The 24,829-nt window shown below is 37.1% G+C and overlaps 3 protein-coding genes across 3 annotated transcripts; all 3 read left to right on the forward strand.

The window, feature by feature from the left end:
- The first annotated feature begins 620 nt into the window (after positions 1–620).
- Positions 621–4,934, forward strand: LOC146169637 (uncharacterized). The gene is made up of 8 exons (XM_083386656.1): positions 621–706; positions 871–983; positions 1,200–1,349; positions 2,209–2,334; positions 2,788–2,970; positions 3,397–3,570; positions 3,920–4,047; positions 4,770–4,934. The coding sequence occupies exons 2-8, from the start codon at positions 917–919 to the stop codon at positions 4,932–4,934; spliced, it is 993 nt and encodes a 330-aa protein (XP_083242782.1). The 5' UTR covers positions 621–706; positions 871–916.
- A 5,121-nt stretch (positions 4,935–10,055) lies between these two features.
- LOC146169638 (uncharacterized) lies at positions 10,056–14,089 on the forward strand. The gene is made up of 7 exons (XM_083391023.1): positions 10,056–10,154; positions 10,371–10,514; positions 11,374–11,499; positions 11,953–12,135; positions 12,571–12,744; positions 13,096–13,223; positions 13,884–14,089. The coding sequence occupies exons 1-7, from the start codon at positions 10,088–10,090 to the stop codon at positions 14,046–14,048; spliced, it is 987 nt and encodes a 328-aa protein (XP_083247149.1). The 5' UTR covers positions 10,056–10,087; the 3' UTR covers positions 14,049–14,089.
- A 6,608-nt stretch (positions 14,090–20,697) lies between these two features.
- LOC146169639 (uncharacterized) lies at positions 20,698–23,476 on the forward strand. The gene is made up of 6 exons (XM_083386667.1): positions 20,698–20,707; positions 20,761–20,886; positions 21,340–21,522; positions 21,958–22,131; positions 22,483–22,610; positions 23,271–23,476. The coding sequence occupies exons 1-6, from the start codon at positions 20,698–20,700 to the stop codon at positions 23,433–23,435; spliced, it is 786 nt and encodes a 261-aa protein (XP_083242793.1). The 3' UTR covers positions 23,436–23,476.
- Positions 23,477–24,829: the final 1,353 nt, after the last annotated feature.

Genomic DNA, 24,829 nt, shown 5'->3' on the forward strand with positions numbered 1-24,829 from the left:
GGTCTAAATAATACGCACGCTGGCAGAAAAAAAAACGTACGTTGGCAGAAAAAAAACGTACATTGGCAAAAAAATACGCACGTCATCATATTTTCCTGTTATGCGAAGAGCCACGAATTTTTTTTCAACGTCTACTTTAATTAACATGATGGAACCTAACACGTCGATCTATCCTGCCTTAAAACGTGGAATCGTGAGCTTGTTTGTATCGTTAAAAGGCTTACTAGACGTTTTGCGGTCAGCTCTATACAGATATTTGGATGATTAATGTAGCTATTTTAAGTCGCAAAAGCCAAGTCTAACGCTGCAAAACACTCGTGAACGCTGAAACACAAAACACGCTGACTAAACTAATGTTCCTTAAGCTTCAGTATGTTTTTAATGTCAACATGTACAACCATTGCTCAACAATGACTTCTTCTTGTTGGATCGCAAAACGCGTGGTTAACAAAAATGAAATCCGCTTAAACTATATGTGGCGACCCGTCGATTCATTCCTAATGATTGATTCATTCACAATTCGGAATACCCAAGCGGTGTTGTTCCACAACAAACTAATTTTAACTCGAGAACACTATTTAACTGACATGTTATCTCTCAGGCTGTTATTTCGCTTGTGTGTTCGCTTGACGTACATTACTGAATTGCAAATATCAATAACTGTTATATTTTGCTACTGTATAGTTGGCGCCAATGAACAATAAAAGTAAGAGACGATCGTCAATTTTAGGTTAATTGTAAACTGATAGAAACAGATTTGAATAATATTCATTGCTTATTTAGCCACTTTTGGTGTGAAATATACAAAAGCAAATAGGAAAGGATTATTCTATAATTTCAGTGATTTGTGACGCCTTTTCTGTATTGCAGGCGTAACTATTGTAAGAATTCAGTTGTCTCGCTCTTTGTCGTCAAAATGATGCAGATTATGTTCTTTCTTATGGGGTTTCTCGCATCTTCGCAAGCCTGGATCCTAGTATCAGGTAGGCTTGTATACATAAAGCAGGGAAAGGCTGTATAGTGTTAGTAACCACCCGGTAATAAAGTAAAATTAACCTTTAAGAATAAATATGTGACCGTGTGTTCAACAGTTGAAAAATGCGCGTTTTTTTATAAAATACTCTGATAAATACATGTAGTTCTGCCGTTAGTTGTTGATCGTGCATCTTTTAGTAAACAAACATTTTATCTACGATTAGAGCATCGAACGGCTTTTAATTGTGACCACAATCCTTGCTCACACCGCTGCGTTGAATTCCCTGGAGGATTCTACTGCGAATGCCCGAAAAGCCACTACCTTGACCCTGATGACCCTAACCAATCCACTTGCTTACCATTCGCTATACAAGGTACGGCACAACTAAATTAAATGAACAAACTCAAAGCTCTGTGTTAAATAAATTTGTAAGTATAGCAGCTATTGAGCTTATTTTGGAAAACATTACTTAAAGTACGGGTTTCGAAACTTTTAGGGCTTACACTACCCCTAGAAATAATAAATAAAAGGCGGTACCCCTACTGGAACTTTTGTTAAGAGGTTTAGTATTATTTCACTATAAAAAGAACATTAACAGCACTATTAACTGTGTATAATATACGAAAATATAATTAGATTTTATGTACTTTAATAATAATCAGTGGGGCCTACACAAAGGACTTTATGACGAAGTTTGATCAATACAAAGAAAATCATATTCTTGAAGAATCCCAGATATCAATCAGCTACCTGAGTATTCGAAATGGCACCCTGGCTGGGAATCACTGACTTATATTTCATGGCATATTCAAAAATTATAAATATCAACATTCGGTCTTCATTACCCTTAAACATCGATCCTTTAAAATTAAAACCAAGGGCTCGTATTTCGTTTTAAAGCAGTTTGTCGTATTTTGTGTAAGAATTGCACTAGCAAACTACAAACGTATGTTTTTTTAGTAAGAATTAGGCTTTAAAATTGACGGGACAACCTTTTTTTCAGGATTTTAATTTGTTGCTAGTTGAATATTTGTTGTATTTAACGTCTATGAGACCAAACACTTTTGGTGACGCTGTCCGTAAAATAAATCCCGGATAATATAAAGTCTGCTCAAGGTAAAATCCCCAAGATAGTCAGTCTGTTTAAGTTTACATTCAAGGTTTAAAGTATGGTCGAAGGCATATTTACCGTGATTGTTTAAGGTAGTCTGCATTACACCTTTTTCCATTAGATACTGCTTGTAACAAGGCAAACTGCTCCCAAGACTGTGTAACCTACAGGGATGACTTCTTCTGCGAGTGCTGGGACTCCTACTACATTGCTGATGACTACGCGACATGTGTGGTTCGTCCTTCAGGTAACTTTGAAAAGGGCAACATCTACCCTATAGGGCCTAGGCGTATTTATTATCCAATGTTCGAAAACTTAAAAAATAAATGCATTTCACGACAGATTAAAGTTGTCACTATACGCTGTATGTAAACATTGCGTACAAAAGTCATTAAAACAAACTTTTGGCTTAAAGTTCTATAAATATTTGGAGATCTTGTGCAAAAATATGATTAGGAAATTACGAGCCTCGTGTTTTATCGAAGTCTTCAATGAAAGCAAACTTGGAAATTATCTACATTTAAATGATTTAAATGGATTGTTTTATCCCGATTAAAATAAGGAATTGCAAAATTGCCTGTCGAAAAAGTAAACCGAAACATCGCGTAATAAATTGGATAGAGGGGTGAGCGCTCTTTCTTGTACAACCTACAATTGGGGTAATTTTATTATATTTTGACAAGTATTTGATCCTATTTAGAGGCCGACTGCCCGCGTGATTTCTGGCCTTACGGCCACAGCTGCATGGCTTCCACCTACAATGCCTTATCTTACGCCGGTTCAAAGGCAGCTTGTAGACTCTTGGGAGGTCGCCTTGTAAAGATTCAGGACCAGGGAGTCAGGAGAATCGTCGCGCGCTATTTTGGATCCAAAATATGGATTGGTAAGATTGAAATTTGCCGCTTGGATCCAGCGTCCAAATGTAGCCTCGTCAATATCGAAGTCGATTTAAAAAGAAAAAAAGACAAGGACGTTTTTAAAGTGGCCATCATAATCACATTGTAAAGGTTTATTTTTTGTAATAAATTGCGATATTTTCTATTTAATACAGAGTGAATCCTGCAAAAAAAATGTTTAGAAAAGTTGTGAAGTTCCGTTAAAATTATTTTCAGAAGATATATAGGGTTTCGTTAATTTGTTTTTGCCAGAGCTGGTATTGTCTGGTTTTGTCTCGTTGGTGACCGTTCACTATAGTTTTGTTTTTTGAAAAACCGGCACCTATATAAAAAAAAAAGCTTAATATAATCCCGCAACAGATATGCTGTTTGTCGCACCCAAAGCAACCAGAACGCTCTTTCGCATCTGACAGGTGTCAGCGATCGCGCGGGCGACGGTTCATTTGCCCACTCGGACGGAAGTCAGGTCACTTACGTCGATGGATGGGCGACCGGTCATCCGGAACGCAACGGTTGCGGCTACATCTCAGACGGCAAACTCTATACTGGTGATTGCAAGAACAACTTGACGGCCGTGTGCGAAATCCGTGAGTATATTTCTTTCGGGGTTTAACGGAAAACACACACTTTTTATATAAAGCGATGGCTTGAGATGGCCAAAAAGTACCAAGTTCTGTTTTAGTTTGACAAAGCAACCGAATTGCATGTTTATTGCGTCATTTTAAACAATACATTACGGGAATGTTATTATGTTTATTATTCACGAATATATAATGTTTAAATTCAACGATTAAAAAAGAATTCCCTATCTCGAACTTAGAAACAAATTTTCGTTGTGAAATACATCTATTGACACGTATCCTTGACATGATACGCTCCATAAATAATTATTATACAGTGATACAATAGCAGTGCTACAACATGTTTTTTGTTCAGCTCGTGCTACGGGTTTCGCCTTATTTTCCAACCGCCTCAGCTGGGAAGAGGTACACGGAACGCTTTACTTTCCTACTGATGTGAACGCCGTTCTCGTCACATTTCCACAACCGGTTAAAGAATTTTATGTGAGTATATAGGCCTACATTCCGTCAGCTTGATCCCGTATTCTAAGAGGACACATTTAAAGTTTGCATAAATGCTTTTCAGCGAATCGAACATTGTGCTCGGCAGTGTATAGTCCCCGACACTTTATGACCATTTGCCGAAAACATTTGACACAGTGCTGTAAACTCTGTATTTTGGCTATATGACTCGAGCCACTTTTTAAGACAAATGCAATACAAATCGAAATAACTGTATGTTTCCTTGTTTGTCCATAAGCTTTTGTCGCGGGTAATATTATAATAAGGCCTAAATGAAGTTTAATTCAGTAATATTTTGCGCTTTTAAAGAGGACAAAGGTCCGCTTTTCCATCCTTAACCGAACAAATGGTTCGCAACAATCCTTTCACTCCTTTGTGGCAAACAGCGAATGGAATACACACGATTTAAATCGCGCCACTTGTGCACGAATTTAGCATATGCTAATTTTGCCTAAAGAGTTTTGATTTTAAAAGATACCTCAGTATCTCCTCGAACATAGCTAGATGGATTCACTTATGGCTATATTTAACCCACATTACTCAGCCCGATTGGTGGTTATACAACATATCGACAGCTGGTTGATACGATGTGTTCTGATGAAACCACCATATGCTCATCTAGTTTTGTTTCTGAACAATATGATTAGGTTACTGAACAACTGATATAATACGTTGATAAATAAACAACATAATTTTGTGTGCAGGCCTGGTTCTCCAGTGTTGCTGCAAGGTTATCCAGCAGCCAATATGTGGTGAAGCAAAACGACATCGAACGTCAGTTTGGCGAAGGCCAAGGAAAGTTTGTTATCGAAATGGGTGACAGTCGTTTCCCAGATTACACAATTGCTGTAACCGCCTATGCTTCGTGAATATCAAATGCATTTGTTGTCTGTGTTTTACTTTTGATCAATTAAAATTTATGGCAAAAAGGCCGCAAGTTCATTATCTGGCTAAAATCTGTGTGGATCACATTAAGCTTTGTAAAATCGATTTTATTTATTTTGCAATATTGTTTGACAAACACGTAATTTTTGTTTAATAAATAAAGCTTTATTAAGTGTTATTGGGCATCAATCGTTACTAAGCTTTCCCCGAAAAAACAAACTTGAGAGGAAGCTTACGTGAACTTGAGAGGAAGCTTACAAAGCAACATAGAAGTGTCTTAACTTGAGTTTGAAGTTTGTCTACTAATTAATTTTATAGGAAATTAGGATGACATATTACAATAACTTGATAAATAAAATCCAGTCAACACAGTGTAAATCTTGAAAATATAAGTGAAACTGTGTGGAAAATAAATTTATAAACAATTGGACCCTAGTTTGCTTTTGTAAATATTTTTAGGATTCACTCATAAATAAACGAAATGTCCAGGCCCTGCAGTGTTTTGTCGACATTTCGATTTATCATATCGGAATGAGCAACCGTTAGGCGATCCTTCCAAGATCCAATTTTACCTACAGTTAAATAGAAGAATACCTTTATCGCATTACATTTAATTTTTGCTAATAGTTTAACTTTGTGTAAACGTTGACTCAACTAGCGAATGTTCCATGAAATGGCATTATATAGTTTGTCAACTTTTGACGAAAATATTAAACATCAAAAACTTGTGATGAATTCGAATTTTTATTTTGAGAAATTCAGCAATTTCGAGCCAAGTTTGCCAAAATTAAAAGACATTTTGACTTTGGGAAATTAATATTTTCCTATAATAAAAATGGGTCTACTCTAAAATTTACTTTTAACAGTTTGTATACCCTTAATTGAATGACCAATAAGGTCATGAATTCTTCTTGTTTGTCGGTTGTAAATAATTTTTAGCTGCAATATTTATCATAAGAGGCCGATTAAATGCTGTTTTGGTTTCATAATTTAGGTATTCTAACGTATGTTCGCATTTTTTTTCGCGCTGTTGCTCTTCTAGAATAAGGCGATAGTCATACTCAACCTTAACGGCATATAGAGTTCTGGCAAAGGAGTAATAAAAGTTTGTTATACCTTTGCGAAACAAATTGGCGAATTCCTCGTTGTCGTTTGTCGCCGCTTTTTTCATCGTATCGAAAGTGCAGTTGTTGCAAATCTTCTCCAAGTTGTCGTTGTCGACCTGAACACCAATAAACTCGGCGATCTTTCTGACTTCTTGGCGTAAATTCTGAAAGACATGCTTGGTAAACAAGAGTATTACTAAATTAGTTATACAGGCCATATATGTTTTTATCTATGTAGCAATAGAAGGTAGTTTTCTTGCTTCACTGCCTTGCCCAACTTTACGTCAATATACACATGACCACTAACAAGTGACCAACGCCCAAGCGAGTGGAAAGGGGGTTTCGCGAATTCATACTAGGCTACTTTACGCTACTCAGCGTGTTACGTAGTCGTGTATACTGACGTTTGTAAATATGCTTAACGAGCAATTTTAACTAAGTGAAGTTATTCTGTCCAGAGTTCAAAAGTTAAGGACAGTTATATTAGCGGCCTGTTCCTTGGAGTCAGATGTATAAAAAGAAACGTGTTTGAGACTTATGCCGCCGTCGGCCCTTGTCTCAAGGGCCAGCGCCTTTATACCCGTGGCAACCACTAACACTAAAATCTTTAATGCCATATTTGGTTATTTATTGCTTGTCTACAAGATTCCCAACATTAGGTTTACAAATCATTATTGTTCGATCAACTTACTCCTTTCATCTCTTCATACACAAGAAACAAAAGGTTTTTGTCGTCCTTATGTTGATGCCAAGCTTTGATGTGCTCCAGGTAACCCTCGCCATCTTTACCGAAACATCCTTGTTTACCTTTGATATACATATACGTATTATGAGTTTTAAGTTCATCCGTTATTTCACCAATCTGACCTCTACGCTATACCTGCGATATGAAGGTCGTAAAACTCCTTTTCCGTTTTCGGAAATAAATTACACACATCATTTTTGATAAAGTTGTACCACGAAACCAACTGATCTTTAGGGTTGCGATACACGTATAAAGTCTAAGCCAAAAATAAGTAATTTATCAAATATTTATATTTGTATGACATTTTAGGGGCATTTTGGTCCATACATTATATTGTCACCATTGTATGTAAGTAATTTTGTGATAGATTGCAACACCAAACAAAGTAACCTTTGTGTTGTTTTGTCTTAACTTGTCCATGTTCACAAGGTTTGGTGTTAGATGAGTGCAAAAAAACCTTCGCAGCAACGCCAAGTTTTCAGTAACTTGATACTTGGAAACTGTAAACAATAATATGGAATAACATTGCTCCAAAAATGACTTTTTACCCAAGTGGTCATTGTTAACCGCGCTTGTGGCTGCTGGAGCACAGCCTAATTTTCTATTTGTAAAGAAACCTATTGCTTTCTTGTAGGTTGCTGAGTAATAGCCAATGTTGACTTACTTGGTCCGAACTCCAAGTAGGAGAACATCTGTGTTATCTTTTTTGTCTTTTCAAGCGTCTCCTTGTCCTTGTAGTAAAGCAGGTTCCGCCCAATTTCAGTGGTCCAAGTTGTACCTATAGTATTCATAATAGTCATGAAAAACATCGGTATTGATTGCACCATTCCATAGAGTATAAAAGGCTAAAAAATATCCCCGGGAGAATTTACAAAGCCAGAAAATTTAAACTGAGATACGTTGGAATGGAAACGTTCCTGCGTTCTAAGTGGACATCCATTTTAAAACTGGTCGGGAAATCGTACAAATCTATAATAAAGCTGATGGTATCAAATTTTGCGGCACGGGACTGGTATTAGTCCGGGAGCTAGTAGAGATTTAAATAGCATGCCGAGTACAAAAGGTTTGACTATTTAAGGCATATAAGGGCCCCACATGGACCCCCAAAAGGCTGGTCTTAAGTTAAGAATTTGGTGCGTTTAGAAAGGGGGGCTGTTGAGAAAACCCCAAAATTTCGGTTTAAATATCATGTCGAGTACATCGATAAAACCTATCTTAAATGTTGCGCCACATATCAGAAACTTTATATCCCCCTGTTACAGGAATGGTAAGTCTTAAGTTGATGTTTTGGTGCAAAATACATTTAAGTCCGGGTTAAATGTAGCACACGTACCTTCTCATAAATGCCGATAGAGGGCGCTATGTTTATTTTTGATAGCATTAAATATAGGAATCAAACACAAGAAACAGTCATATAAATATCATGTACTTTCCGATCACTATCTAGTATTATACATATAATACATAAGTTTATCTGAAGTTATCAATAACCGCATAGTAATTGTCACAAATTGCGTTATACCTGAAAAACTACTTTACAATCCCAAACATTGCGTTACTCTGCCCTCTGTCATTGACCATTGTGACGTATTATTCCTATTGTGATATGTTATGGTGCGACCAGCTGATAACCTGTTGTTTTAACGTGAATTTGTGGCAAGGCGTGGCGTAGGATTCTACATAAACTACGCTAAGGAAAACATCTACAGTTTCTGCTGTACCAGTTTTAGGTTTGTCATCACCGAAAAGAAACTTTAGGATATCTGACCTAAAAGGTTGTTACAATTGGGGGCTCGTCTGGGATCTATACTATTGAACTGCGTTGGGTGTTGACCTAGTTTTATATTGCTGAAGTTGGCAAGCAACTGTGTTTGACTGGAGCCAATTTGGCGAAGTTAATTATGTACGGCCTTCGAGAAAGAAAAGCGACGCCTATACCTAGGGAAGCTGAAGCCCAGCAAAGAGTTGCCGAGTCTGAAGCCGAAGAACGGCGGAAAAATGCTGAGGCTGAAGCTGAAGAAATGCGGCGGAATGCCGAGGCCGAAGCGGCAGAAAAGCAAACGAAACCCGAGGCGCGAGACAGGGAATAACAGAACGAGTTGGATAGCTATCTGCTACGTTTATCTAGGTTGGCAGAAAATAGGTCTAAAAAATGCGCACGTTGGCAGAAAAAAATACGCACGTTAGCTAAAAAAAAATACGCACATTGGCAGAAAAAAATACGCACGTCATCATATTTTCCTGTTATGCGAAGAGCCACGAATTTTTTTTCAACGTCTACTTTAATTAACATGATGGAACCTAACACGTCGATCTATCCTGCCTTAAAACGTGGAATCGTGAGCTTGTTTGTATCGTTAAAAGGCTTACTAGACGTTTTGCGGTCAGCTCTATCCAGATATTTGGATGAATAATGTAGCTATTTTAAATCGCAAAAGCCAAGTCTAACGCTGCAAAACACTCGTGAACGCTGAAACACAAAACACGCTGACTAAACTAATGTTCCTTAAGCTTCAGTATGTTTTCAATGTCAACATGTACAACCATTGCTCAACAATGACTTCTTGTTGTTGGATCGCAAAACGCGTGGTTAACAAAAATGAAATCCGCTTAAACTATATGTGGCGACCCGTCGATTCATTCCTAATGATTGATTCATTCACAATTCGGAATACCCAAGCGTTGTTGTTCCACAACAAACTAATTTTAACTCGAGAACACTATTTAACTGACATGTTATCTCTCAGGATGTTATTTCGCTTGTGTGTTCGCTTGACGTACATTACTGAATTGCAAATATAAATAACTGTTATATTTTGCTACTGTATAGTTGGCGCCAGTGACAATAAAAGTAAGAGACGATCGTCTATAGTGTTCCGCTGCCTAGTTCTGTGTCAAAGACTAGACATAACACAAGGTGGTTTACTTAATTGCTTTCGCTATTGCTCGTGCTTATCCGAATCAATAATACGTGATACATAATCATACTGGGTGTGGTCAATACCGTCACGTGATACACTGTTTACATAGAAATCAGGTAATACTGTATAGTTGGCGCCAATGAACAATAAAAGTAAGAGACGATCGTCAATTTTAGGTTAATTGTAAACTGATAGAAACAGATTTGAATAATATTCATTGCTTATTTAGCCACTTTTGGTATGAAATAGACACAATGAGCAAATAGGAAGGGATTATTCTATAATTTCAGTGATTTGTGACGCCTTTTCTGTATTGCAGGCGTAACTATTGTAATAACTCAGTTGTCTCGCTCTTTCTCGTCAAAATGATGAAGATTATGTTCTTTCTTATGGGGTTTCTCGCATCTTCGCAAGCCTGGGAGATATTATCAGGTAGGCTTGTATACATAAAGCAGGGAAAGGCTGTATAGTGTTAGTAACCACCCGGTAATAAAGTAAAATTAACCTTTAAGTACAAATATGTGACCGTGTGTTCAACAGTTGAAAAATGCGCGTTTTTTTATAAAATACTCTGATAAATACATGTAGTTCTGCCGTTAGTTGTTGATCGTGCATCTTTTAGTAAACAAACATTTTATCTACGATTAGAGCATCGAACGGCTTTTAATTGTGACCACAATCCTTGCTCACACCGCTGCGTTGAATTCCCTGGAGGATTCAACTGCGAATGCCCGAAAAGCCACTATCTTGACCCTGATGACCAATCCACTTGCTTACCATTCGCTATACAAGGTACGGCACAACTAAATTAAATGAGCAAACTCAAAGCTCTGTGTTAAATAAATTTGTAAGTATAGCAGCTATTGAGCTTATTTTGGAAAACATTACTTAAAGTACGGGTTTCGAAACTTTTAGGGCTTACACTACCCCTAGAAATAATAAATAAAAGGCGGTACCCCTACTGGAACTTTTGTTAAGAGGTTTAGTATTATTTCTCTATAAAAAGAACATTAACAGCACTATTAACTGTGTATAATATACGAAAATATAATTAGATTTTATGTACTTTAATAATAATCAGTGGGGCCTACACAAAGGACTTTATGACGAAGCTGGATCAATACAAAGAAAATCATATTCTTGAAGAATCCCAGATATCAATCAGCTACCTGAGTATTCGAAATGGCACCCTGGCTGGGAATCACTGACTTATATTTCATGGCATATTCAAAAATTATAAATATCAACATTCGGTCTTCATTACCCTTAAACATCGATCCTTTAAAATTAAAACCAAGGGCTCGTATTTCGTTTTAAAGCAGTTTGTCGTATTTTGTGTAAGAATTGCACTAGCAAACTACAAACGTATGTTTTTTTAGTAAGAATTAGGCTTTAAAATTGACGGGACAACCTTTTTTTCAGGATTTTAATTTGTTGCTAGTTGAATATTTGTTGTATTTAACGTCTATGAGACCAAACACTTTTGGTGACGCTGTCCGTAAAATAAATCCCGGATAATATAAAGTCTGCTCAAGGTAAAATCCCCAAGATAGTCAGTCTGTTTAAGTTTACATTCAAGGTTTAAAGTATGGTCGAAGGCATATTTACCGTGATTGTTTAAGGTAGTCTGCATTACACCTTTTTCCATTAGATACTGCTTGTAACAAGGCAAACTGCTCCCAAGACTGTGTAACCTACAGGGATGACTTCTTCTGCGAGTGCTGGGACTCCTACTACATTGCTGATGACTACGCGACATGTGTGGTTCGTCCTTCAGGTAACTTTGAAAAGGGCAACATCTACCCTATAGGGCCTAGGCGTATTTATTATCCAATGTTCGAAAACTTAAAAAATAAATGCATTTCACGACAGATTAAAGTTGTCACTATACGCTGTATGTAAACATTGCGTACAAAAGTCATTAAAACAAACTTTTGGCTTAAAGTTCTATAAATATTTGGAGATCTTGTGCAAAAATATGATTAGGAAATTACGAGCCTCGTGTTTTATCGAAGTCTTCAATGAAAGCAAACTTGGAAATTATCTACATTTAAATAATTTAAATGGATTGTTTTATCCCGATTAAAATAAGGAATTGCAAAATTGCCTGTCGAAAAAGTAAACCGAAACATCGCGTAATAAATTGGATAGAGGGGTGAGCGCTCTTTCTTGTACAACCTACAATTGGGGTAATTTTATTATATTTTGACAAGTATTTGATCCTATTTAGAGGCCGACTGCCCGCATGATTTCTGGCCTTACGGCCACAGCTGCATGGCTTCCACCTACAATGCCTTATCTTACGCCGGTTCAAAGGCAGCTTGTAGACTCTTGGGCGGTCGTCTTGTAAAGATCCAGGACCAGGGAGTCAGGAGAATCGTCGCGCGCTATTTTGGATCCAAAATATGGATTGGTAAGATTGAAATTTGCCGCTTGGATCCAGCGTCCAAATGTAGCCTCGTCAATATCGAAGTCGATTTAAAAAGAAAAAAAGACAAGGACGTCTTTAAAAGTGGCCATCATAATCACATTGTAAAGGTTTATTTTTTGCAATAAATTGCGATATTTTCTATTTAATACAGAGTGAATCCTGCAAAAAAAATGTTTAGAAAAGTTGTGAAGTTCCGTTAAACTTTTAAAATTATTTTCAGAAGATATATAGGGTTTCGTTAATTTGTTTTTGCCAGAGCTGGTATTGTCTGGTTTTGTCTCGTTGGTGACCGTTCACTATAGTTTTGTTTTTTGAAAAACCGGCACCTATATAAAAAAAAAAGCTTAATATAATCCCGCAACAGATATGCTGTTTGTCGCACCCAAAGCAACCAGAACGCTCTTTCGCATCTGACAGGGGTCAGCGATCGCGCGGGCGACGGTTCATTTGCCCACTCGGACGGAAGTCAGGTCAATTACGTCAATGGATGGGCTACCGGTCATCCGGAACGCAACGGTTGCGGCTACATTTCAGACGGCAAACTCTATACTGGTGATTGCAAGAACAACTTGACGGCCGTCTGCGAAATCCGTGAGTATATTTCTTTCGGGGTTTAACGGAAAACACACACTTTTTATATAAAGCGATGGCTTGAGATGGCCAGAAAGTACCAAGTTCTGTTTTAGTTTGACAAAGCAACCGAATTGCATGTTTATTGCGTCATTTTAAACAATACATTACGGGAATGTTATTATGTTTATTATTCACGAATATATAATGTTTAAATTCAACGATTAAAAAAGAATTCCCTATCTCGAACTTAGAAACAAATTTTCGTTGTGAAATACATCTTATTGACACGTATCCTTGACATGATACGCTCCATAAATAATTATTATACAGTGATACAATAGCAGTGCTACAACATATTTTTTTGTTCAGCTCGTGCTACGGGTTTCGCCTTATTTTCCAACCGCCTCAGCTGGGAAGAGGTACACGGAACGCTTTACTTTCCCACTGATGTGAACGCCGTTCTCGTCACATTTCCACAACCGGTTAAAGAATTTTATGTGAGTACATAGGCCTACATTCCGTCAGCTTGATCTCGTATTCTAAGAGGACACACTTAAAGTTTGCATAAATGCTTTTCAGCGAATCGAACGTTCTGCTCGGCAGTGTATAGTCCCCGACACTTTATGATCATTTGCCGAAAACATTTGACACAGTGCTAAATAGCTATATGTTTCCTTGTTTGTCCATAAGCTTTTGTCGTAGGTAATATTGTAATAAGGCCTAAATGAAGTTTATTTCAGTAATATTTTGCGCTTTTAAAGATGACAAAGGTCCGCTTTTCCATCTTTAACGAAACAAATGGTTCGGAACAATCCTTTCACTCCTTTGTGGCAAACAGCTAATAGAAAACACCCGATTTTAATCGCGCCACTTGTGCACGAATTTAGCATATGCTAATTTTGCCTAAAGAGTTTTGATTTTAAAAGATACCTCAGTATCTCCTCGAACATAGCTAGATGGATTCACTTAAGGCTATATTTAACCCACATTACTCAGCCCGATTGGTGGTTATACAACATATCGACAGCTGGTTGATACGATGTGTTCTGAAGAAACCACCATATGCTCGTCTAGTTTTGGTTCTGAACAATATGATTAGGTTACTAAACAGCTGATATAATACGTTGATATAATAAACAACATAATTTTGTGTGCAGGCCTGGTTCTCCAGTGTTGCTGCAAGGTTATCCAGCAGCCAATATGTGGTGAAGCAAAACGACATCGAACGTCAGTTTGGCAAAGGCCAGGGAAAGTTTGTTATCGAAATGGGTGACAGTCGTTTCCCAGATTACAAAATTGCCGTAACCGCCTATGCTGCGTGAATATCAAAAGCATTTGTTGTCTGTGATTTACTTTTGATCAATTAAAATTTATGGCAAAAAGGCCGCAAGTTCATTATCTGGCTAAAATCTGTGTGGATCACATTAAGCTTTGTAAAATCGATTTTATTTATTTTGCAATATTTTTTGACAAACACGTAATTTTTGTGTAATAAATAAAGCTTTATTGAGTGTTATTGGGCATCAATCGTTACTAAGCTTTCCCCGAAAAAACAAACTTGAGAAGAAGCTTACAAGGCAATATAGAAGTGTCTTAACTTGAGTTTGAAGTTCGTCTATTAATTAATTTTATAGGAATTTAGGATGACATATTACAATAACTTGATAAATAAAATCCAGTCAACACAGTGGAAATCTTGAAAATATAAGTGAAAACTGTGTGGAAAATAAATTTATAAACAATTGGACCCTAGTTTGCTTTTGTAAATATTTTTAGGATTCACTCATAAATAAACGAAATGTCTAGGCCCTGCAGTGTTTTGTCGACATTTCGATTTATCACATCGGAATGAGCAACCGTCAGGCATTTAATTTTTGCTAATAGTTAAACTTTGTGTAAACGTTGACTCAACTAGCGAATGTTCCATGAAATGGCATTATATAGTTTGCCAACTTTTGACGAAAATATTAAACATCAAAAACTTGTGATGAATTCGAATTTTTATTTTGAGAAATTCAGCAATTTCGAGCCAAGTTTGCCAAAATTAAAAGACATTTTGACTTTGGGAAATTAATATTTTCCTATAATAAAAATGGGTCTACTCTAAAATTTACTTTTAACAGTTTGTATACCCTTAATTGAATGACCAATAAGGTCATGAATTTTTCTTGTTTGTCGGTTGTAAATAATTTTTAGCTGCAACATTTATCATAAGAGGCCTTCTAAATGGAGCTTTGGTTTCTATAGTTTAGGTCTTCTGACGTATGTTGGCATTTTTTAATTTTTTTTTCGCGCTGTTGCTCTCTAGAATAAGGCGATAGTCATACTCAACCTTAACGGCATATAGAAACTCGGCAAAGGAGTAATAAAAGTTTGTTATACCTTTGCGAAACATATTGGCGAATTCCTCGTTGTCGTTTGTCGCCGCTTTTTTCATCGTATCGAAAGTGCAGTTGTTGCAAATCTTCTCCAAGTTGTCGTTGTCGACCTGAACACCAATAAACTCGGCGATCTTTCTGACTTCTTGGCGTAAATTCTGAAAGACATGCTCGGTAAACAAGAGTATTAATAAATTAGTTATACAGGCCATATATTTTTTTTATCTATGTAGCAATAGAAGGTAGTTTTCTTGCTTCACTGCCTTGCCCAACTTTACGTCAATATACACGTGACCACTAACAAGTGACCAACGCCCAAGCGAGTGGAAAGGGGGTTTCGCGAATTCATACTAGGCTACTTTACGCTACTCAGCGTGTTACGTAGTCGTGTATACTGACGTTTGTAAATATACTTAACGAGCAATTTTAACTAAGTGAAGTGATTCTGTCCAGAGTTCAAAAGTTAAGGACAGTTATATTAGCGGCCTGTTCCTTGGAGTCAGATTTATAAAAAGAAACGTGTTTGAGACTTATGCCGCCGTCGGCCCTTGTCTCAAGGGCCAGCGCCTTTATACCCGTGGCAACCACCAACACTAAAATCTTTCATGTGATATTTGGTTATTTATGTCTTGTCTACAAGATTCGCAACATTAGGTTTACAAATCATTATTGTTCCATCAACTTACTCCTTTCATCTCTTCATACACAAGAAACAAAACGTTTTTGTCGTCCTTATGTTGATGCCAAGCTTTGATGTGCTCCAGGTACCCCTCGACATCTTTACCGAAACATCCTTGTTTACCTTTGATATATAATATACATATCCTGAGTTTTAAGTTCATCCGTTATGTCACCAATCTGAACTATACACTACCAGCGATATGAACATCGTAAAACTCCTTTTCCGATTTCGGAAATAAATTACACACGTCATTTTTGACGAAGTTGTACCACGAAACCAACTGATCTTTAGGGTTGCGATACACGTACAAAGTCTAAACCAAAAATAAGTAATTTATCAAATATTTATATTTGTATGACATTTTAGGGGCATTTTGGTCCATACATTATATTGTCACCATTGTATGTAAGTAATTTTGTGATAGATTGCAACACCAAACAAAGTAACCTTTGTGTTGTTTTGTCTTAACTTGTCCATGTTCACAAGGTTTGGTGGTAGATGAGTGCAAAAAAACCTTCGCAGCCACGCCAAGTTTTCAGTAACTTGATACTTGGAAACTGTAAACAATAATATGAAATAACATTGCTCCAAAAATGACTTTTTACCCAAGTGGTCATTGTTAAGCGCGCTTGTGGCTGCTGGAGCACAGCCTAATTTTCTATTTGTAAAGAAACCTATTGCTTTCTTGTAGGTTGCTGAGTAAAAGCAATGTTGACTTACCTGGTCCGAACTCCAAGTAGGAGAACATCTGTGTTATCTTTTTTGTCTTTTCAAGCGTCTCCTTGTCCTTGTAGTAAAGCAGGTTCCGCCCAATTTCAGTCGTTCAAGTTGTACCTATAGTATACATAATAGTCATGAAAAACATCGGTATTGATTGCACCATTCCATAGAGTATAAAAGGCTAAAAAATATCCCCGAGAGAATTTACAAAGCAAGAAAATTTAAACTGAAATACGTTGGAATGGAAATGTTTCTGCGTTCTAAGTGGACATCCATTTTAAAACTGGTCGGGAAATCGTACAAATCTATAGTAAAGCTGATGGTATCAAATTTTGCGGCACGGGACTGGTATTAGTCCGGGAGCTAGCAGAGATTTAAATAGCATGCCGAGTACAAAAGGTTTGACTATTTAAGGCATATAAGGGCCCCACATGGACCCCCAAAAGGCCGGTCTTAAGTTATGAATTTGGTGCGTTTAGAAAGGGGGGCTGTTGAGAAAACCCCAAAATTTCGGTTTAAATATCATGTCGAGTACATCGATAAAACCTATCTTAAATGTTGCGCCACATATCAGAAACTTTATATCCCCCTGTTACAGGAATGGTAAGTCTTAAGTTGATGTTTTGGTGCAAAATACATTTAAGTCCGCGTCAAATGTAGCACATGTACCTTCTCAAAAATGCCGATAGATGGCGCTATGTTTATTTTTGATAGCATTAAATATAGGAATCAAACACAAGAAACAGTCATATAAATATCATGTACTTTCCGATCACTATCTAGTATTATACATATAATACATAAGTTTATCTGAAGTTATCAATAACCTTTATTGTCACAAATTGCGTTATACCTGAAAAACTACTTTACAATCCCAAACATTGCGTTACTCTGCCCTCTGTCATTGACCATTGTGACGTAATATTCCTATTGTGATGTCTTATGGTGCGACCAGCTGATAACCTGTTGTTTTGACGTGATTTGTGGCAAGGCGTGGCGTAGGATTCTACATAAACTACGCTAAGGAAAACATCTACAGTTTCTGCTGTACCAGTTTTAGGTTTGTCATCATCGAAAAGAAACTTTAGGATATCTGACCTAAAAGTTTGTTACATTTGGGGGCTCGTCTGGGATCTATTCTATTGAACTGCGTTGGGTGTTGACCTAGTTTTATATTGCTGAAGTTGGCAAGCATCTGTGTTTGACTGGAGCCAATTTGGCGAAGTTAATTAATGTACAGCAGGCGTTCGAGAAAGAAAAGCGACGCCTATACCTAGGGAAGCTGAAGCCCAGCAAAGAGTTGCCGAGTCTGAAGCCAAAGAACGGCGGAAAAATGTTGAGGCTGAAGCTGAAGAAATGCTGCGGAATTGCGAGGCCGAAGCGGCAGAAAAGCAAAGGAAACCCGAGGCGCGCGAGAGAGAATAACAGGACGAGTTGGATAGCTATCTGCTACGCTTCGAGCGCTTTGCTGTAACCTGCAAGTGGGATGAGTTAAAGTGGGCGACTACGCTAAGATATACTTAAGAATTCCAGACGCTGACGCTGTGGACTACGTTCAGCTCAAGCAAGCTTTACTGAACTGTTACAATTTGAACTAAGAAGTAACCGTAGTAAGTTTCGTAGTTCAAAACCCGAAAAGGGTTAGAGTCCTACCCAGTTTGCGGTGCGCCTGCAGAATTGAAGAAGTGGGTAAAGTTATCGGAAGCAATTTTTGACTCGGGCGATGTGAGCGAACTATTCGCCAAAGAGCAATTTTCGGTCGTGTCCTAAAGAAACGTTTACACTTACACATACATCAAAATATTGTGCACACATTTGTACATGCCTATTTTAAAACTTTAGGAAAACAAATCTGCACATTTTGGCATATGAACATCGTCTAGATAAATGTGCTCAGAATTAGACGTGTACGTTTTGTCGCACATTGTGTGACAAACGCCACGTCTCAAGTTTCTTAAAATAATATTAAATTCCTAAACTTTTTTCTAGGTTGGCAGAAAATAGGTCTAAAAATACGCTCGTTGGCAGAAAAGAATACGCACGTTAGCTAAAAAAAAATACGCACATTGGCAAAAAAAAAATACGCACGCTGGCAGAAAAAAAAACGCACGTTGGCAGAAAAAAAAAAACGCACGTCATCATATTTTCCTGTTATGCGAAGAGCCACGAATTTTTTTTCAACGTCTACTTTAATTAACATGACGGAACCTAACACGTCGATATATCCTGCCTTAAAACGTGGAATCGTGAGCTTGTTTGTATCGTTAAAAGGCTTACTAGACGTTTTGCGGTCAGCTCTATACAGATATTTGGATGAATAATGTAGCTATTTTAAATCGCAAAAGCCAAGTCTAACGCTGCAAAACACTCGCGAACGCTGAAAGACAAAACACGCTGACTAAACTAATGTTCCTTAAGCTTCAGTATGTTTTCAATGTAAACATGTACAACCATTGCTCAACAATGACTTCTTGTTGTTGGATCGCAAAACGCGTGGTTAACAAAAATGAAATCCGCTTAAACTATATGTGGCGACCCGTCGATTCATTCCTAATGATTGAAAGTGAATCATTCACAATTCGGAATACCCAAGCGGTGTTGTTCCACAACAAACTAATTTTAACTCGAGAACACTATTTAACTGACATGTTATCTCTCAGGCTGTTATTTCGCTTGTGTGTTCGATTGACGTACATTACTGAATTGGAAATATCAATAACTGTTATATTTTGCTACTGTATAGTTGGCGCCAATGAACAATAAAAGTAAGAGACGATCGTCAATTTTAGGTTAATTGTAAACTGATAGAAACAGATTTGAATAATATGCATTGCTCATTTAGCCACTTTTGGTATGAAATATACACAATGAGCAAATAGGAAGGGATTATTCTATAATTTCAGTGATTTGTGACGCCTTTTCTGTATTGCAGGCGTAACTATTGTAATAACTCAGTTGTCTCGCTCTTTCTCGTCAAAATGATGCAGATTATGTTCTTTCTTATGGGGTTTCTCGCATCTTCGCAAGCCTGGATGCTAGTATCAGGTAGGCTTGTATACATAAAGCAGGAAAAGTCTGTATAGTGTTAGTAACCATCCGGTAATAAAGTAAAATTAACCTTTAAGAATAAATATGTGACCGTGTGTTCAACAGTTGAAAAATGCGCGTTTTTTTATAAAATACTCTGATAAATACATGTAGTTCTGCCGTTAGTTGTTGATCGTGCATCGTTTAGTAAACAAACATTTTATCTACGATTAGAGCATCCAACGGCTTTTAATTGTGACCACAATCCTTGCTCACACCGCTGCGTTGAATTCCCTGGAGGATTCTACTGCGAATGCCCGAAAAGCCACTACCTTGACCCTTATGACCAATTCAATTGCTTACCATTCGCTATACAAGGTACGGCACAACTAAATTAAATGAGCAAACTCAAAGCTCTATGTTAAATAAATTTGTAAGTATAGCAGCTATTGAGCTTATTTTGGAAAACATTACTTAAAGTACGGGTTTCGAAACTTTTAGGGCTTACACTACCCCTAGAAACAATAAATAAAAGGCGGTACCCCTACTGGAACTTTTGTTAAGAGGTTTAGTATTATTTCACTATAAAAAGAACTTTAACAGCACTATTAACTGTGTATAATATACGAAACCATAATTATATTTTATGTACTTTAATAATAATCAGTGGGGCCTACACAAAGGACTTTATCACGAAGCTTGATCAATACAAAGAAAATCATATTCTTGTAAAATCCCAGATATCAATCAGCTACCTGAGTATTAGAAATGGCACCCTGCCTGGGAATCACTGACTTATATTTCATGGCATATTCAAAAATTATAAATATCAACATTCGGTCTTCATTACCCTTAAACATCGATCCTTTAAAATTAAAACCAAGGGCTCTTAAAGCAGTTTGTCGTATTTTGTGTAAGAATTGCACTAGCAAACTACAAACGTATGTTTTTTTAGTAAGAATTAGGCTTTAAAATTGACGGGACAACCTTTTTTTCAGGATTTTAATTTGTTGCTAGTTGAATATTTGTTTTATTTAACGTCTATGTGACCAAACACTTTTGGTGACGCTATCCGTAAAATAAATCCCGGATAATATAAAGTCTGCTCAAGGTAAAATCCCCAAGATAGCCAGTCTGTTTAAGTTTACATTCAAGGTTTAAAGTATGGTCGAAGGCATATTTACCGTGATTGTTTAAGGTAGTCTGCATTACACCTTTTTCCATTAGATACTGCTTGTAACAAGGCAAACTGCTCCCAAGACTGTGTAACCTACAGGGATGATTTCTTCTGCGAGTGCTGGGACTCCTACTACATTGCTGATGACTACGCGACATGTGTGGTTCGTCCTTCAGGTAACTTTGAAAAGGGCAACATCTACCCTATAGGGCCTAGGCGTATTTATTATCCAATGTTCGAAAACTTAAAAAATAAATGCATTTCACGACAGATTAAAGTTGTCACTATACGCTGTATGTAAACATTGCCTACAAAAGCCATTAAAACAAACTTTTGGCTTAAAGTTCTATAAATATTTGGAGATCTTGTGCAAAAATATGATTAGGAAATTACGAGCCTCGTGATTTATCGAAGTCTTCAATGAAAGCAAACTTGGAGATTATCTACATTTAAATGATTTAAATGGATTGTTTTATCCCGATTAAAATAAGGAATTGCAAAATTGCCTGTCGAAAAAGTAAACCGAAACATCGCGTAATAAATTGGATAGAGGGGTGAGCGCTCTTTCTTGTACAACCTACAATTGGGGTAATTTTATTATATTTTGACAAGTATTTGATCCTATTTAGAGGCCGACTGCCCGCATGATTTCTGGCCTTACGGCCACAGCTGCATGGCTTCCACCTACAATGCCTTATCTTACGCCGGTTCAAAGGCAGCTTGTAGACTCTTGGGCGGTCGCCTTGTAAAGATCCAGGACCAGGGAGTCAGAAGAATCGTCGCGCGCTATTTTGGATCCAAAATATGGATTGGTAAGATTGGAATTTTCCGCTTGGATCCAGCGTCCAAATGTAGCCTCGTCAATATCGAAGTCGATTTAAAAAGAAAAAAATACAAGGACGTTTTTTAAAAGTGGCCATAATAATCACATTGTAAAGGTTTATTTTTTGCAATAAATTGCGATATTTTCTATTTAATACAGAGTGAATCCTGCAAAAAAAATGTTTAGAAAAGTTGTGAAGTTCCGTTAAACTTTTAAAATTATTTTCAGAAGATATATAGGGTTTCGTTAATTTGTTTTTGCCTGAGCTGGTATTGTCTGGTTTTGTCTCGTTGGTGACCGTTCACTATAGTTTTGTTTTTTGAAAAACCGGCACCTATATAAAAAAAAAGCTTAATATAATCCCGCAACAGATATGCTGTTTGTCGCACCCAAAGCAACCAGAACGCTCTTTCGCATCTGACAGGTGTCAGCGATCGCGCGGGCGACGGTTCATTTGCCCACTCGGACGGAAGTCAGGTCACTTACGTCGATGGATGGGCGACCGGTCATCCGGAACGCAACGGTTGCGGCTACATCTCAGACGGCAAACTCTATACTGGTGATTGCAAGAACAACTTGACGGCCGTCTGCGAAATCCGTGAGTATATTTCTTTCGGGGTTTAACGGAAAACACACACTTTTTATATAAAGCGATGGCTTGAGATGGCCAAAAAGTACCAAGTTCTGTTTTAGTTTGACAAAGCAACCGAATTGCATGTTGATTGCGTCATTTTTAACTATACATTACGGGAATGTTATTATGTTTATTATTCACGAATATATAATGTTTAAATTCAACGATTAAAAAAGAAATCCCTAGCTCGAACTTAGAAACAAATTTTCGTTGTGAAATACGTCTTATTGACACGTATCCTTTACATGATACGCTCCATAAATAATTATTATACAGTGATACAATAGCAGTGCTACAACATATTTTTTTGTTCAGCTCGTGCTACGGGTTTCGCCTTATTTTCCAACCGCCTCAGCTGGGAAGAGGTACACGGAACGCTTTACTTTCCTACTGATGTGAACGCCGTTCTCGTCACATTTCCACAACCGGTTAAAGAATTTTATGTGAGTATATAGGCCTACATTCCGTCAGCTTGATCTCGTATTCTAAGAGGACACACTTAAAGTTTGCATAAATGCTTTTCAGCGAATCGAACGTTCTGCTCGGCAGTGTATAGTCCCCGACACTTTATGATCATTTGCCGAAAACATTTGACACAGTGCTAAATAACTGTATGTTTCCTTGTTTGTCCATAAGCTTTAGTCGCGGGTAATATTATAATAAGGCCTAAATGAAGTTTATTTCAGTAATATTTTGCGCTTTTAAAGATGACAAAGGTCCGCTTTTCCATCTTTAACGAAACAAATGGTTCGGAACAATCCTTTCACTCCTTTGTGGCAAACAGCTAATAGAAAACACCCGATTTTAATCGCGCCACTTGTGCACGAATTTAGCATATGCTAATTTTGCCTAAAGAGTTTTGATTTTAAAAGATACCTCAGTATCTCCTCGAACATAGCTAGATGGATTCACTTAAGGCTATATTTAACCCACATTACTCAGCCCGATTGGTGGTTATACAACATATCGACAGCTGGTTGATACGATGTGTTCTGAAGAAACCACCATATGCTCATCTAGTTTTGTTTCTGAACAATATGATTAGGTTACTGAACAACTGATATAATACGTTGATATAATAAACAACATAATTTTGTGTGCAGGCCTGGTTCTCCAGTGTTGCTGCAAGGTTATCCAGCAGCCAATATGTGGTGAAGCAAAACGACATCGAACGTCAGTTTGGCAAAGGCCAGGGAAAGTTTGTTATCGAAATGGGTGACAGTCGTTTCCCAGATTACAAAATTGCCGTAACCGCCTATGCTGCGTGAATATCAAAAGCATTTGTTGTCTGTGTTTTACTTTTGATAAATTAAAATTTATGGCAAAAAGGCCGCAAGTTCATTATCCGGCTAAAATCTGTGTGGATCACATTAAGCTTTGTAAAATCGATTTTATTTATTTTGCAATATTTTTTGACAAACACGTAATTTTTGTGTAATAAATAAAGCTTTATTGAGTGTTATTGGGCATCAATCGTTACTAAGCTTTCCCCGAAAAAACAAACTTGAGAGGAAGCTTACGTGAACTTGAGAGGAAGCTTACAAGGCAATATAGAAGTGTCTTAACTTGAGTTTGAAGTTCGTCTATTAATTAATTTTATAGGAATTTAGAATGACATATTACAATAACTTGATAAATAAAATCCAGTCAACACAGTGGAAATCTTGAAAATATAAGTGAAAACTGTGTGGAAAATAAATTTATAAACAATTGGACCCTAGTTTGCTTTTGTAAATATTTTTATGATTCACTCATAAATAAACGAAATGTCTAGGCCCTGCAGTGTTTTGTCGACATTTCGATTTATCACATCGGAATGAGCAACCGTCAGGCATTTAATTTTTGCTAATAGTTAAACTTTGTGTAAACGTTGACTCAACTAGCGAATGTTCCATGAAATGGCATTATATAGTTGGCCAACTTTTGACGAAAATATTAAACATCAAAAACTTGTGATGAATTCGAATTTTTATTTTGAGAAATTCAGCAATTTCGAGCCAAGTTTGCCAAAATTAAAAGACATTTTGACTTTGGGAAATTAATATTTTCCTATAATAAAAATGGGTCTACTCTAAAATTTACTTTTAACAGTTTGTATACCCTTAATTGAATGACCAATAAGGTCATGAATTTTTCTTGTTTGTCGGTTGTAAATAATTTTTAGCTGCAACATTTATCATAAGAGGCCGATTAAATGCTGTTTTGGTTTCATAATTTAGGTATTCTAACGTATGTTCGCATTTTTTTTCACGCTGTTGCTCTTCTAGAATAAGGCGATAGTCATACTCAACCTTAACGGCATATAGAGTTCTGGCAAAGGAGTAATAAAAGTTTGTTATACCTTTGCGAAACAAATTGGCGAATTCCTCGTTGTCGTTTGTCGCCGCTTTTTTCATCGTATCGAAAGTGCAGTTGTTGCAAATCTTCTCCAAGTTGTCGTTGTCGACCTGAACACCAATAAACTCGGCGATCTTTCTGACTTCTTGGCGTAAATTCTGAAAGACATGCTCGGTAAACAAGAGTATTACTAAATTAGTTGTACAGGCCATATATTTTTTTTATGTAGCAATATAAGGTAGTTTTCTTGCTTCACTGCCTTGCCCAACTTTACGTCAATATACACATGACCACTAACAAGTGACCAACGCCCAAGCGAGTGGAA

This window comes from Ascidiella aspersa, chromosome 1 (genome assembly GCF_963924565.1).
Source record: "Ascidiella aspersa chromosome 1, kaAscAspe10.2, whole genome shotgun sequence".
Taxonomy (NCBI): domain Eukaryota; kingdom Metazoa; phylum Chordata; class Ascidiacea; order Phlebobranchia; family Ascidiidae; genus Ascidiella; species Ascidiella aspersa.